Raw genomic sequence first — 16351 nt, 5'->3', positions numbered from 1 at the left:
GGGGATGAGTGGAAAACGGCGTTCAACACACCTCTTGGCCATTTTGAGTACTTGGTCATGCCTTTTGGGTTAACTAATGCACCGGCAGTTTTTCAATCCTTAGTTAATGATGTACTCCGTGACATGCTCAACCGTTTTGTTTTTGTTTATCTGGACGACATTTTAGTTTTTTTCTAGCACACTGGAGGAACATAGCAAGCACGTCAGATTAGTTCTCCAAAGATTGCTTGAGAACAGATTATTTGTCAAGGCTGAGAAATGCGAGTTTCATGTCCAGTCAGTCTCTTTTTTGGGCTTTTTCATTGAAAGAGGTCAGATTCGCTCTGATCCAGCCAAGGTAAGGGCGGTGGTTGAGTGGCCAGCACCTGAGAACCGCAAGCAACTTCAGCGTTTCCTTGGTTTTGCTAATTTTTACCGGCGCTTTATTAGGAATTTTAGTAAGGTGGCTGCACCACTCACCCAACTTACCTCCACCTCCAACCCTTTTACCTGGACCTCTGAAGCTGCCCAGGCATTCTCAAGACTTAAAGAGCTGTTTTCCTCTGCGCCTGTTCTCATCCACCCTGATGCCTCTAAGCAGTTTGTAGTGGAGGTGGATGCCTCTGACAGTGGTGTGGGAGCCGTGCTTTCGCAGGTCTCACAACAGAAGTTGCATCCGTGTGCGTATTTTTCTCGCCGGCTGTCTCCGGCTGAGCGCAACTATGACGTGGGTAACCGGGAGCTTTTAGCAGTCGTTCTGGCATTAGAGGAGTGGAGACACTGGCTGGAGGGAGCAGAAATTCCATTTGTGGTTTGGACGGACCATAAGAACTTGGCCTACCTTCAGCAAGCCAAACGTCTCAATTCTCGACAGGCCAGATGGGCACTTTTTTTAGGCAGATTTAATTTTACACTCTCTTATAGACCTGGTTCCCGTAATTTAAAGCCTGATGCCCTTTCCCGTCAGACAGAGAGACAACCATTGACTGATCCTTCTGAGCCTGTGCTCCCTCCAAGCTGTTTTGTGGGAGCGGTCCATTGGGAGGTTGAGCAGCAGGTTAAGAGGGCCCTTTCCCGTTGTCCCCGTCCAGAGATCGGACCACCTAACTCTTTGTTCGTTCCCGAGAACGTTAGGTCTCAGGTGCTGCAGTGGGGGCACTCCTCCAAATTGGCCTGCCATCCTGGGGCTGCACGCACACTTGAGCTCATTCGACAGCGGTTCTGGTGGCCCACGCTGGTCCGTGACACCAATCAGTTTGTGGCAGCGTGCTCTGTCTGTGCCCGAGGGAAGGCCTCGCACCAACGGCCCGCTGGCTTGCTGAACCCTCTCCCCATTCCCTCAAGGCCGTGGTCTCACATCGCGGTGGATTTTGTCTCTGGTCTGCCTCCTTCTGCAGGTAACTCTGTCATCCTCACTATTGTCGATCGTTTTTCTAAGGCTGTGCATTTTGTACCACTGTCGAAGCTCCCTTCTGCTCTGGAGACTGCTGAGCTCTTGGTTCATCATGTTTTTCGTCTCCATGGTATCCCCATGGACATCGTTTCTGATCGGGGACCCCAGTTTGCTTCCCAGGTTTGGCGAGCGTTCTGTGGCGCATTGGGGGCGAAGGTTAGTCTATCGTCTGGGTACCATCCTCAGTCGAACGGCCAGACAGAACGGGCCAACCAGGACCTGGAGGCCGCTTTAAGATGTGTGTGTGCACGTAACCCATCCTCCTGGAGTGTTCAGCTACCGTGGGTGGAGTACGCTCATAACAGTCTCTCCACATCTGCTACTGGTATGTCGCCATTCATGGTAATGTATGGTTTTCAACCCCCTTTGTTCCCTTCCCAGGAGGATGATGTGTCCGTCCCTTCTGTTCAGGAACACTTGCGACGAGTTCGCAGAGTGTGGCTGGAGGCTCGGGCTGCGTTAGTTAGGTCCGCTGCCCGGAACCGACTGTTGGCGGACCGTCGGCGTTCGCCCGCTCCTAATTATCAGCCTGGGCAGATGGTGTGGTTATCCACCAGGGACCTGCCTTTGCAGGTAGATTCCCGTAAGCTGGCCCCTCGTTTCATTGGTCCTTTTCCAGTGGTCAGAATCATTAATCCCTCGGCTGTGCGCCTTAAGCTCCCAGACTCCCTTAAGGTACACCCCACGTTTCATGTGTCCCTCTTAAAGCCAGTCACCTCTTGTGCACTTGGTCCTCCAGCTGAACCTCCTCCTCCCCCCCTGGTCGTGGATGGCCATCCTGCTTTCTCAGTTGATCAGATTCTGGATGTCAGACGTCGTGGCAGGGGTTTCCAGTATTTGGTTGACTGGGAGGGTTATGGGCCAGAGGAGCGTTCTTGGGTTCCACGTCGGTTTATTCTGGACCATGCCCTCATCACCGACTTCTACAGAACCCACCCTAACAAGCCGGGTGGGCCGCCTAAAGGCGGTCGTCGGAGGGGGGGTACTGTCACAGCCACAGCTGTGACACCTGGTTCGTAACTCACCTGTGTTCCATTTTCCCTTGATTGCCCCGTTAGTTTAAATACCTGGTCTTCTCCGCCTTTCTTTGCTCGTGTGTTAATGTATTTGTTATGCCTGTTTGGTTCACGACCTGGATCCTGACCCTTGATGTTTTGTGGATTATTTTCAGTTCTTGGATTACCTTGGTTTTTTGTTCCGGTTCTGCAGGCCGACTTCCCTGCTCACCAGGCCAGGTTTTTCCTCTGTGTGAGATTTTCTGTTAACTAATAAACTTTTGTTTGAACTAAGAGTTCTTGTCCTCCTGACTCTGTGACCGCACCGGGGCCCGCACTTCATTACGGTGTGACACCAATAAGAGATCATTTGTAACCAGGAGTATTTCTGTGCAATGATGTGCTCTGAATCCTGACTGAAACTCTTCAAACAGATTACTTCTGGGTAAATGATCTCAAAGTAGAGCAGCATCAATTTCTTAAAAAACATTTGACATAAAAGGGAGATTGGACAGTATGTCTTTAATTACCTGACAGTCTTAGATTAAGGGTACGTTTTTGATCAAATGTTTAAATTCAGCAACTTTAACAGCCTGTAGTACATAGCCTGGCAATAAGGATAGAATAATCAAATGTAACATGGAAGTGTTGAATGAGGAAAGGGAAATACATCCTTGAACAGTCTCGTAAGGATAGGGTCTAAAACATGCATAGCTGGTTTACATTAATTGTATTCTTTAGCTCAGAGTGCTCCATGGGACAGAAAGAGTAAAAACAAATCAGGTTCTACAGAAACCTATGCAGCTGGTGTACTTGATAATATGTCAACATTCATTTATTCAATGTGACAACAGTGGGACGTATTCCAATAATTATCTTTCTGTTAGAAACATTTTCATTGGTGAAGAAGCTCTTGAAATCATTACTACTGAGAGTTAAAGGAATACATAATTCACCAAAACTAAGACACTTAGTCAGCCTGGCTACAGTGCTGAAAAGAAACCTGTGGTTTTTCTTGTTCTCATCTATCAATGATGACAAATAAGCAGTTCCAGCTTTGCCAAGGGTATTCTTATATGATATTAAACTATCACTTCTTCTAAATTAGGGGGACACCATTTTAATTCCAGCCTTTATAAGGTCCACTTCAAAGCTTTCAGCTTTGAATTAAACCAAATACACTTTCTTTTTCAGAAAGGCAACATTGTCCATTGTTACCCATTGAAGCTGTAGCTCAGTCTACTACAAAATCAAGTTGTGTAGAATTATGGTTTAAGTGCTCTGCTCTCTGTTGCACACAGCAATAAAAGCTCTGTGGCACTTCCAGATCCAGACTGTAAAACCGATGATGACTAACTAATCAGCCTTTGTGTTGGACAAACTACAGAAGAAGGCAGTAGTTACAGACAGGGATAGACTGGGACCAACAAATGACCCTAGACGTTAGGACAATAATGATTGTCCTATAAGTGCCACCTAGCACCTGTTGGTAGTTGATAGAATGAAAATGTTGGTTATTGAACAGGGCCAATGGCCGTAGACTGGATGGCCGTTCTGGACTTTTCCAGAACGCACAGATTACCAGTCCGCCCCTGGTTACAGATGTTGCAATCACACAACATGTTGCAACAGAAACATCAACGGGTAAGGGGCTAGGGAATGTATTGTGCCAATGGAGAGTCCCCAAGGTCGATAGAAAACAGACATGGGTGTGTGAGTGTGTGTGTGTGTGTGTGTGTGTGTGTGTGTGTGGGTGCGTGTGTGTGAGTGAGTGTGAGTGTGTGAAAGAGAGAGTTAAAGCAAACCTGTTTCACTGTCATAACAACACAGATGGGAACAATTACAACTACAGGGCTCCTTATCTATCTGTCTGTCCAATAAGTGGCATGTTGTCCTCTCTCTTTGCTCCACTTTTTATGTTTATGTTTATGTATTTAGCAGACGCTTTTATCCAAAGCGACTTACAAATCAAGATATAACAAGCTATATAAAAAGCTAACAATAAACTACATAGAAGGAACCCACTAGTCTGACTCTGTCAGAGGTGACAGAGTAGAGATAGGGTGCAGGCATAGAAGGAAGTGCAGAAAGATAAAGTGCAGAGATAGAGGGGTTAGGGAAGTACAAGGTAAGTGCTAGGATAGGAGATGCTCTCTGAAGAGCTGGGTTTTCAGGAGTTTCTTGAAGATAGACAGGGACGCCCCTGTTCTGGTAGCGCTCGGTAGGTCATTCCACCATTGTGGGACGACACATGAAAAGAGTTTGGATTGTCTTTTTGAGCTATTGGTTCATTTTTGAAAAAAATAAGAATTCAAAGTTTACATAAGATCACAGTACTGAGCTAGGGCGGCTGTAGCTCAGGAGGAAGAGTCGCCCACCAATCGGAAGGTCAGTGGTTCGACTCTGGCTTCCCCGGCTACATGTCGAAGCGTCCTTGGGCAAGACACTGAACCCCACGTTGCCTCCCAGTGTATCACTGGGGTATGAATGTGTGTATGAATGATTAGAAAAAAAAAAAAAGCACGTAGTTAAGAATCTTAAGACGTGCTGTATGAATGTGTGTGAGTGGGGTGAATGCTGCATGCAGTGAAGCGCTTTGAGTGGTCAGTTAGACTAGAAAAGCGCTATACAAGTACAAGTCCATTTACCATTTAGCTAATAATGATGATTAGTTATGAAAACAGTATCTTCAGTATCTCCAGTATCCCTGAATCTCCTTCTGACATAAAACTGTTGTACAACTTCTAAGGTAAAATTATGAATGAGGGAATGCTGTTTGTTTAATGCACTGTTGCTGTGACACAACATTTGCAGGAACAACTAGTTTGCTAAACTTCAAACATGAAACACTAGTGCAAAGACACCCATAGCACGATACATAAACTTCTCTGGTTTTCTGCAGGGGGTCTGTCAGCAGCAAGGTGAAAGCCAGGAATCAACTAATCAGTCAGAAGAAGAAACTGAAATGAAAATAAAATTCATTACGTCCCAACACAATGTTAACATAGAGCTGACATTCACTCATTTTATTCAAAAATATTCAACTGTGTCTTACACAATCTGTAACTGTGTTTGTCTCATCATGGCCAAATGTGATATACAGCTAAGACAAAAACAAAGGTACCATTTGAAAATTGGCATGTCTGTGCTCCGCGTAATAATAAGTATTAAGCACACATGTGTGGGCTACACAGTGGTGTGGTGGTTAGCACCATCGCCTCACATCACCTCTCAGTTCAAATCCCAGCTGGGGCCTTTGTGTGTGGAGTTTGTGTGTTCTCCCCATGTATGCGGGGGTTCTCTCCGGGTAGACCGCCCAAAAACATGCATGTCAGGTTAATTGATGTCTCTGAATTGTCCCTAGGCAACTGACTCTAGTGAGTGTGGATTGCTGTTTGTCTCGTTTGTCTATGTGGCCCTTAAATGGACTGGCAACGTTTCCAGGGTGGAATAGTGGCTATAGTAAATATATGGATGGAGTTTATTATGAAAAGGGAGTTTATTAATGAACCCCTTAACGTTCCAACATCCAGCTGGTGGGACATTGCGTATTTCAAAACAAATCTGGGGCTGGCATTTTAGGCAAACAGGGGGTTAAACAAAATGAAAAATACTTTATTAAGGGAGATTATGATGTTGTAGGGTTTTTTTTTCTTTTCAACAATCATTACAAGCTGTTGTTCTTCGTGGTTGTTGCAGCTGTCATAACTGACCTCCTGTATCATTCTATGTTGCAACAGAGCTGAAGAAGCCTCTTACTGAACACACAGTATGTTTGTTTCAACAGTACGTTATGTGTGGAGGGTGTGCACAATTGTTTTTTATGTTCATTAACTTACGCAGCATTGTTCTTCCCAAACTGTTCCAGGGGCTTCCAAACAGTCCCCAGCACAGAGCCAGCTGCCTTTATCAGTTTTTTAAGTTTCTCCGAGTCACTGGCTTTAATGCTGCTGCCCCAGCAGATGGCGCCAAAGCAGATTGCACTCTCCACTGCTAATAGAAGATATGCAACACCTGAATGCAAACACTGAAGGACCTCAATTTTCTTAAGAAGTACGATCTCCTCAGTCCATTTTTGAAGACAGACTTAGTGTTACAGGTCTAGGCTAGTCTGCTGTCCAAGTTGAAAAATAAAACCAACATATCATAATGGCTTTTTTTATTTTGAAGGATGAGATAGATATCAAGCGATTTACTTCAGGTGCATTTTTTTTCTTGTAAACTACTACTTTGTGACTTTTTTCCTTTTGAATCAAACAAAAGTTTGTTCATTTCTATAATTTGTCTGCCCTGAATAAATCCTTTATCAGTAATTCAGTCAAGAAAAAAAAAAGTGTTTAACTGAAGATGATTTTTTGTGTTACTGCTTCTATTTTCAGTTAGGATCACCACAAGTGGAAAAAAAGAATCTGTTTATCAAAAACAAAAACATAGTAGAGTTTGAAATGTTTTGTTTTTTGAACTTTTAATATTGTGACAAACCTGCTACATAGAGCATAGAGTGCCCTGAACCTTAGATAGAGTACCTGAGCTTAGAAGCAGCAAGAGTGAACAGCCTTTCTGATCATTTTTACTCTGTGTGTATGTGTGTGTGTGTGTGTGTGTATATGTGTTTATGTGTATGTGTGCCGCTTTACTCAGTATCCTTTACTCCTAGATATCACACCCCGGATTCTTCTCTATAGCTCGTGTCCTGATAAATGCTACTTTAGCGAGAGAAATCCTGATGTGCACAAAAATTATAGCAGGGGGTGTGTGGCTACAAATCTTATCAGTGGAACTCCCCCACACTTAATCACTACATGTAATAGGACCCACAAAGAGTTAAAGATTACTAAAATGAAAGTGTTTATTCAACAAAACCCAAAGGAACATAAATACACGCAGCATTCTTAGGGCATTTCTCAATTCAGGTAAGTGAAACAAATAAACTTGTTACTACATTTTGCAATACCATGACAAAAAAACAGACATATTAGGGAGAAATTAGATCAGGACTTATCCACTGTATGCACCTTATCTCAGAACAAAACAATGGCAAAACTCTTAACATTAGCTAAGAAAAACATTCACAGATTTGCAGTGAAACTGCAGTGAATAACAGTTTGCATAGCTCAATACCGCATGAAATGTCTTTTTTTTACTGTCACCCTCTGTGAACAGTTCAAGCTGACAGGACACACAGTAACTGCAGTGCCCCCCTTTTGTGCCCACCATGTTCATTTCTTTTTTTCTCAGATTAGTTTCACCTCATAACAAATCATCATTTTAAGAATGGAAAGTCTGCCAATACTGATAGGTCTAATACAGGGCACCTAAAATAAAGAAATAACAGGATCCTGTCGCACCTCGTGTTGAGGGCTGTATATCCCACATAGTTGACATAACCTACTACTATACCACCTACCTTGTTTTTCTCATAGATATTTACAAGTAAGTGGGAATTTACACAGGGTGTGTCTGTGTGTGTGCAAGCAAAACTACTATGTACTATGTGTACTATGCAGATTTTATGCATGTACACACTTTACATATTGATATATTGAGCACAGTTGCTATGTATATCACAAATATTGTGTGCATTTGTTTGGACTATTTTATTCTTTTAACATTCTTAAGAAAAAAAAACTTTTGCTGTGAATATCCGAGAAGCCACCAAAGTTAGTTTTACACTCTATAATTGAAGAGTACTTGCCTAGTAACTCCCTACTATTTAATTTTTCAGATCAGACTTTCTTTGGTGTTTCCATCACTTTAGAGTTTGACAATGTTACTTATGTGATCATTTTGTTTGTGTGAATCATAGTGTTTAGAATCACCAAAAAGTCTTTGTGGAGTCTTCAGGGGATTCTGTTTGTCATTATGGGTGCCCCATGCCATAGGCACGTTTTAGGTGTCCAGAGGAGGTCGTCTCATGTCAGTTACACTGTAACTGTCACTCTAAAAATCATTAAAAGAACATTTCTCGAACAAATTCCTCTCACGTCCAAAATATCTGCCTGATCTGGATAAATTATACATCAAAACGTAGGTATTTTAGTTGTGTTTCACCCAATGTGACTGTCATTGAGCTTGGCCTCACAGATTTCTCACAAATCACCTGTGAGCGCAGAGAGGGAACATTCCATCCCATTATAAAACGGCTGAGCCCTGAAATCAGTCGGAAAAATAATTTTAAAACTGCCATAATAAAGGAGCCACGGGGGGTAGAAGAATAAAAATTACACCGCTGGCTTCCCCCGTCCCTTCTGGCGCTCACGGTGAAAGAATTATTCGGATCCGACTTCTACTTTTCGAACAGCGAGCGTTTTTATCCAGATTTCTGCCTCAATACGAAAACCCCATGATTTTAAGGGGACGAAGTGAGGTGCAGATTTGGCAGTTGGAAGTTGGCAGTTACAGCTGTTGCCCATAGCAACTAATGCTGACCACACCCAAGATGGCTGCCCTGTTCTATCACAGCTGATGAAGACAGAGCCAAGATGGCGGATGAGGGCAGAGCCAAGATGGCTGATGAGGTCAGAGTAAGCAGGGCAGGAGCAGGGCAGCAGCAGTGCAGGAGCAGGGCAGCAGCAGGGCAGGAGCAGGGCAGCAGCAGGGCAGGAGCAGGGCAGCAGCAGTGCAGGAGCAGGGCAGCAGCAGGGCAGGAGCAGGGCAGCAGCAGGGCAGGAGCAGGGCAGCAGCAGGGCAGGAGCAGGGCAGCAGCAGGGCAGGAGCAGGGCAGCAGCAGGGCAGCAGCAGGGCAGCAGCAGGGCAGCAGAAGGGCTCATAAATTCTGCCTTTAACTCATGTTTTCCATTATTCAGAACAGATTAACAGGTTCATGCCAGCCCCTGATGAGACAAATGTGCGCGATAGCGCGCACTAACTCATGTTTTCCATTATTCAGAACAGATTAACAGGTTCATGCCAGCCCCTGATGAGACAAATGCACGCGATAGCGCGCACTAACTCATAAATTTCCATTATTCAGAACAGATTAACAGGTTCATGCCAGCCCCTGATGAGACAAATGCGCGCGATAGCGCGCACTTACTCATAAATTTCCATTATTCAGAACAGATTAACAGGTTCATGCCAGCCCCTGATGAGACAAATGCGCGCGATAGCGCGCACTAACTCATAAATTTCCATTATTCAGAAGAGATTAACAGGTTCATGCCAGCTGCTGACGAGACAAATGCGTGCGATAGCGCGCATTCACTCATATGTTTTCCATTATTCTGAACAGATCAACCGGGCCTTATGTGTCTAAAGCAGGCAGATTTCACCAGAACAAGCCAGAATCTCATATTTAAGACTGGATTATGATCATATAATGCTTGACTGGCAACTACCAGCCTCTCTACAATTGCAATTTCAAAAAAGTAGCCCAAAATGTTAAATCTATTAAAAATTAAAAAAAAGAAGGAGAAAAAACAACTAACTTCTACATATCACATTCATAAATTTTATAGTCTCAATGTTTTTAGTTTGTATTTGCTGGTCCCTTCTATCAAAATATGAGAAGATTTGGTGAAAATAAAGCAAAAAAATCTATTTTTTTCATTGCCTCTAAAACCCATAGTTTTCTGTTTGTAATGCTATACTGCAAAGCATATGTAAAAGGAGATAAAGATTTTTGTAATGTGATGTATGTTTGGAAAGTCCAACTGTATCTCAGTCAGCTGGCTGTAGCCTATCATGCAATAGGAAGGCCCTTGGTAAGTCCCCATAGCTATTATTTCACATGCTTTCTTGGGCAAGATACTGAACTCCAGATTACACTGTAGGTAATGTTATGTGACATAGAATAGATTATTTGGATGTGTGTGTAATACAGCATCATACAACTGACATCCAGGATGTCATGAAAGCTTTCTTTATTATGTTTTTTCACTGACATGCTACATATTTTTATTCAGGTTTCTCCAAGGACAAATTTGGTGGTACACGTTGGATGTTTTTGTCATCTTTTCACTCACATCTATGGAACATTTGCAATGAGTGACCTTAGAATTGTCATTCTGGATTGTTTGGACCTCATCTTGAGGTCCTGGAATCACATATTTTAGACTACCTTTTGCTCAGTGAGTTGGTTTGTGCTATAATAATAATAATAATAATAATAATAATAATAGAATAAGGTTAGTTAGTGGGTGCATATTCTTTTAACATTATCTTTGAACATATTTGTCTGCATGAACGAATCCCATATGGACATGTTGTGAGACTGAGGACAGCCTTTTTTTTTTTTACAGAATTTTCAGACAACCTGACAATAAGAAATTGCAGTAATCAAATTTTGTAGGAAATGCATGGACGAGTCTTTCAGCACTACTCTTAAATACAATGTTCCTAAGTTCTGGAGAAATTTGAAAAATCATTGCTAAGCGCTGTATTAAGAAAATGCTGAATAAGTGTGGGCTATTTACTATTTACAATTTAGTTCTAGTCATGTGGGTGAAAAAAGTACACTTTATGTCACCTCTAAAATTTCATAGTTGAAAAATAACAAAAATCCCCTCACCCTTAACAGATCTTAGATTTAGACAAGTACAACCTCAAATTACACTGTTTCATTAATTAATCTAAAAAGCGAAGTCCAAATGCAAAGAAGTGTGTGAAAGACTAAGTAAATCACTACTATTTCCACAGAAATGAAGTAGAAGCCAGGTGCAGCTAATTAAATGCTTGATCATCAGAAAGTGTGAGCACCTTCTTAAAAGCCAAAGTTTCGGCAGTTTGCTGGTCTGGAGCATTCAGATGTGTGTTAACACAATGCCAAAGAGGAAAGACATCAGCAATGATCTTGAATTGTTGCTATCTGGAAAAGGTTCTTTCAAAGAATTTGCATTCCATCACTCCAGAGTAATGAAGGCTATTCAGGAAAAAGCATGTGTTGCCAGTCACAAGTGGACATCCTCGTAAATTCACTATGCACATTGCACAGTCTGAGCCCAAAAGCAACACCTCAGAATTCATAGGTCACAGCCAGCATGTGAAAGGTTACAGTTTGTGACAGTATAACTAGAAAATGAATGTAAGACTGAACAAGTTGCTTTGACAGGGGTTGTCAGAGGAAAGCTTTTTCTCGTGATAAAGAACATAGCGTCAAGACTTTGCTCTGTAAAGATGCATCTGAACAAGCACAATACTTCTTGAACAAGTTTAGACACAGAGACTAAAGTGAATTATTCAATCAATGATGGTACTGCATAAAAATGTCTTTCCATTTTTTCTCACAATAGTGAAGAAAGTAAGCAGCTGCTGGAGTGTCATTGTTTTAAAATGGGAGAATAAAACCAGTACTTCCCAAATTATTCCAAATGAGGCAGAACAAGGCTCTGCCAGGAGAGGGTTGTGGGGAAGACGATGCAAAACATCGAAGAGCTTTCAACTGACCTGAGTTCCATGGAATGGTAGTTTCAGGCCATATACCGCATGTTGCACATCAATCAAGTAGACTCAGTGAACAAAGAGCATGGAGGAGACCGAAGGCGCAAAAAGAAAAAAGTTTGCAAAAACCTTCTTTTATCTTTTCCTTTCTTTCTTGAGAATAAAACTATTTAAAACATAACCACTGATTAATGGAACTGATGGTACGATCAGCATAGAGGAGAAGAATGATTCTACTTGCAAAACTATTATTCCTGGAAGCCAGTGTATACTCCCCATCAATATTAGGCTACGATCATGATAAAATGTTTCATTTGAAGAGCCCCTTTGCCCCTTTCTTTTAACCCAATGAGAATATCACTCACTGATCTTTTGGTTGTCAGTTGGCCTAAATAAATTAATGATACATCTTTTGTCCCTCTTAATATTATAGGAATAAATAGGTCAGATTCCGATTAATACAAGAGAAACTCTGCAAGGATTTTATAATGCTAAGGAAAATATATGCACAGAAATACTGGTGCTTCTTTTCCAATGACTGTGCTGCAAGTGTCCCTTCTGACATTGGCAATAAAGTTAAGGTTTAGCTGTGCATCACTAAAGAGCCTTGGTTTCCTCTGTCACTAGAACACTATACCAGAAAGCATATCAATGAACGTTTCAGCAAACATTAGTTTTGCCTTTTTTACCCATGGTATCCTTCTTTGTCTTTGTCCAGGGAGCCCTACTTGATTAATGTGCAGCATATGAAACCAGGTCAGCCTGAACATCTCTGGATATCTCCTGTGTTTTTTTTTTTCCCACAGTCCTCACTAACCTTTTGGGAAAACCTTTTGCACAGCCAAGTACTGCACCCAGGCTTGATATAAAGATGACTATATTGGCAGCTTAGCTGAAGTAAAGCCAAAATATCTCAACTGCAGCTGGCCAAGTACTAAATCATTAACCCAAGTCTTTTCCAGCCTGTCTTTAACCCTATAATTAATAAGTGTGTGATCTTGGGGATCACAAATCGAAATGGAAGTTTACAAATTTTCTTAATAATAGTTGATATGTCAGTAGATGGCTTGACAACTAGCATTACACGTCATGTTTTTTGTTTTTTTTAGAATATCATTAAGGTATGCAGAAAGCAAGCTAACCCAGACTCACGGCAAAATATGAAACTGGCATGAAAACCTATTTTATTGATTAGTGTCCAGACACTAGGAACATCATTTTACCAGTATTCTTTAGGGCTTTCAGACACAAAAACATTTGCATAATGCAGTCTCAAGACATAAAAAACTGTCACAAAATGACTGTAAAACACATTTAAGGGCTAACAAAGTTTGCATTTGAAGGTCAGCAGGGTTTGAGATTAGAGCTGTACACCTATGTTTAAGTGCTTGTTTTATGTTTTGCTTTAAAACTAGGCTTAGCAAGTATTTACAACAGTGTGGCTATGTGAAGGCAAGAGTTTGAGCTTTCATTTGGGCAGTGCTATCAGATTTGTGTCATGTTCTCTAGCCCCAAAATGGCTCAAAAATCAATCCGATCATCCATTCAGAATGCATCTTTTCAAACGCAAAAACACTACATTTAATCGTGTAAGCTACAGGTGATGGGTAGTAACTCTTCTCAGAAGAAAGAAAACATTTCTATTAAATTTGTACAAAGTGACAGCATTTGTTAACATACCAAATTTCTTTCGGAATATTTGATCAATATGCTATACTTTTCTTTTAATTAAAAATGCCCAGGTGAAGACTGTCAAGCCCAAATCTTGTTGGACTTAAGCCTCTGCATAAAGCAGTCCAAAACCTAATAAATCACACTGACAATACTACATTTGAGTTGGGCAGGGGGTGTGATGATCATGTGACCTTGTGATCTTTTCTTGTCAATTCCACAATTCTTAATTACAATCATAAGTGCAATATCTTTTCAGTATGCTTTATGTTTTAGATCTTATTTCATTTTATGAGCAAACACATATGCTTTGACACATATTCACATATGGCTTAATTTCTCTAAAACTACCCACAAACCATAACAGCAACGGTAATCTATCCAGGTAAAGCAAAGTATCAGGTGTTTGTTGTGTTGTTAACATAACTATACTGAAAGAACCGCTCAGGCACAAATAAACATGCTGTAACAACAACAAAGAGACGGGGTGAGATTTGCTTTGCAATCAGGATGACTCTGCACCTTTAGAAGTCCAGTGTGCCCCTGGAATTGGCCGAAAGCTGTATTTTATTTTTATTTTTTCATGATTGAAGACAACTCCAGAATCATGCTCTGAAAGAAAAACAAAAAGGGTTGAATAAGTATTATTGTTTCAATCAAAGACACATTCAGCAGCAACTAAAATACTTGTTTTTTCGTCTGATTTCTAATATTTTAGAGTGTAAATGTGGTTACAAATACAAAAATAACATATTTCTATGCTTTCTATGGAAAAAAATGAGGAGTCCACTGTACTAGTGGAGCCCAGTGATTTTTATTGGGACCAAATGGAGGTTGAACATGTTTAAAGAGATTTCTGTTGGCCGAAACTTGGTTTTATGGATGGAGGTAGAATTAGGTCATGGTTAGGTTTAGGGTTAATGAAGGGTTAGTCATTCAGCTGTGATGATTAGGGTTAGGGTAGGGGGAAGAGGAATGCAATATTTCAATGGCAGCATAATGCATTCCCTAGCGATAGAAAAAGGGTGTGTGTGTAAGGCTGATATCAAGGTAAACTTTTCATTGAATGGAAGTCAATGAATCTTTGCCTTTCCAGGTTTTTTAGTCTTACTTAGTCTTACTTAGTCATTCATTTATTTTCATCCTAACACACTGATATGGTCATGGGTAACTGAACACCAGCTGGAGAAATTGTTCGTCTCGTTTCTACTTAATATCTCACATCTCTAATTAAATCTGAAATACAAATCAAACAGCCAAATATAGACATTTCCTTACCATTGACATCCTCCTTCCACTGGCTGGAGGAGGTGGGGTCATTGCTGGACTCTCGCCCTGGTTGAGGTGCTGGGCTTCGCCGTCTGTTCCACTCTGAGAACCACCACTGTCAGATGGACTGGCCAGCTTGGCTTCTGACAGTCCTCGAGACATAAAACTGCACTTCCTGGCAGTAGGGTAGTGGTCACTCTCTGGAGAATCACTCATGTCACTGAGCTCTTTGTAAACACTCACTTTGCTCTGCTTCCTCAGAGCTGCTGGGATTTCCATGTGGCTGGCCATCAGTGTTGGTCGAGGTCCAGCATAGTGTGGTTTGCCCAAACTGCGAGGCTCATTTGACTCATCACTGCTGCATGAGGGCTTCCCGTTGTCCAGAGTGTAACGTCGCTCCACAGCACCCAGCTGCTGCAAACCCTGGATGTCAATTTGACTGGGCATACACATCTGTGCGGGCTGCTGATTGGAGTTGCTGGAGGCTGATGGGGCCATAGTCACAGGCAGACCCTCACCGTGAACATTGTGAGGATCAGACACAACAGAGCAGGTCATATGTGTGAGCTGCATTAACCTTTGTGGTGATGAGTTACTGAGCACACAAACCTGCTGCACCATGGAATTTTTCTTTGACCTGCAAACACTGTCATCATCTCCATATTTGTATCCATACAAGCTTTGTTTGATCTTCTTCACTCCTAGATGGAAAATCTCCAGGAGGTTAAGGAATAAAGAAACTCCCGCAATAACAAGCATAAAAACCATAAATATATTCTTCTCTGTTGGTCTTGACACAAAACAATCAACGCTGTTGGGGCAAGGCAACCTTTCACACTTGTACAGAGGAGACAGTCCAATGCCATATAGAGCACACTGACCTATAATGAAACCCACCTCCACCACAGATCTGGTCAAGATATGGAAAACATATGTGCGGAGCAAAGAGCCTCTGAGTGGAGCTTTCCTTACTTTCTTTTGTTCATCCAGTTTCCTGAGTTCTCGCTCAATTCTCTTGTGGTCGTCCTGTACAGGGTCTGTCCCCTCCAGCTCAGCTTTCAGACAGGCTTTCTTCTTATGTCTTTCTTTTTCAAGAGTCCTCAAACGATACAAAGCATGTCCCATGTAGACAAGTGAAGGCGAAGACACGAAGATGATTTGCAGGACCCAATAACGTATGAGGGAAATGGGGAAAGCCTGGTCGTAACAGACGTTTTTGCAGCCAGGCTGCTCAGTGTTGCAAACAAACTCACTCTGCTCATCATCCCAGACGTCCTCGGCCGCAACCCCAAGCACCAGCATCCGGAAAATAAATAGGATGGTAAGCCAGATCTTCCCCACGATGGTGGAATGAATATGTACCTCCTCTAAGATACTGCCTAACAAGTTCCAGTCCCCCATTTTCTCTCACATTATCATTAGCTGTCAGTGAAGAAAGAATATTTTGAGCAGTTTGTCAGTTTTTATTAAAATCTTATAAAAATGTAAATAAATCTTTTTACTTACAAGTTTTCTAGGGTCCTTTGCTCCTGTATTTTACCATATTGCTTTTAAAGAGCACATCCATTTGAGGTAACAATTTGTCGTCTATGTGGACAGTGGTTGA

At 41.8% G+C, this 16351-nt stretch overlaps 1 protein-coding gene across 1 annotated transcript; it reads right to left on the bottom strand.

Annotated features, from left to right (window-relative positions):
* Positions 1–13812: 13812 nt before the first annotated feature.
* gja10b (gap junction protein alpha 10 b) lies at positions 13813–16146 on the bottom strand. The gene is made up of 2 exons (XM_072362755.1): positions 14755–16146; positions 13813–14088 (listed from the first exon to the last, which is right to left on the bottom strand). The coding sequence occupies exons 1-2, from the start codon at positions 16144–16146 to the stop codon at positions 14050–14052; spliced, it is 1431 nt and encodes a 476-aa protein (XP_072218856.1). The 3' UTR covers positions 13813–14049.
* Positions 16147–16351: the final 205 nt, after the last annotated feature.

Source organism: Leuresthes tenuis, unplaced genomic scaffold, assembly GCF_036924035.1.
Source record: "Leuresthes tenuis unplaced genomic scaffold, fLeuTen1.0.hap1 SCAF_13, whole genome shotgun sequence".
Lineage (NCBI taxonomy): Eukaryota > Metazoa > Chordata > Actinopteri > Atheriniformes > Atherinopsidae > Leuresthes > Leuresthes tenuis.
Note: the sequence above shows the minus strand (reverse complement) of the source record. Positions and strands in the feature narration are given on the sequence as shown.

Coding starts and splice junctions, on each gene's coding strand:
- gja10b (XM_072362755.1), bottom strand. CDS start 16,146: ATGGGGGACTGGAACTTGTTAGGCAGTATCTTAGAGGAGGTACATATT. Junction 14,089..14,754: donor GTGGAAGGAGGATGTCAATG/GTAAGGAAATGT, acceptor TTTTTCTTTCAG/AGCATGATTCTGGAGTTGTC.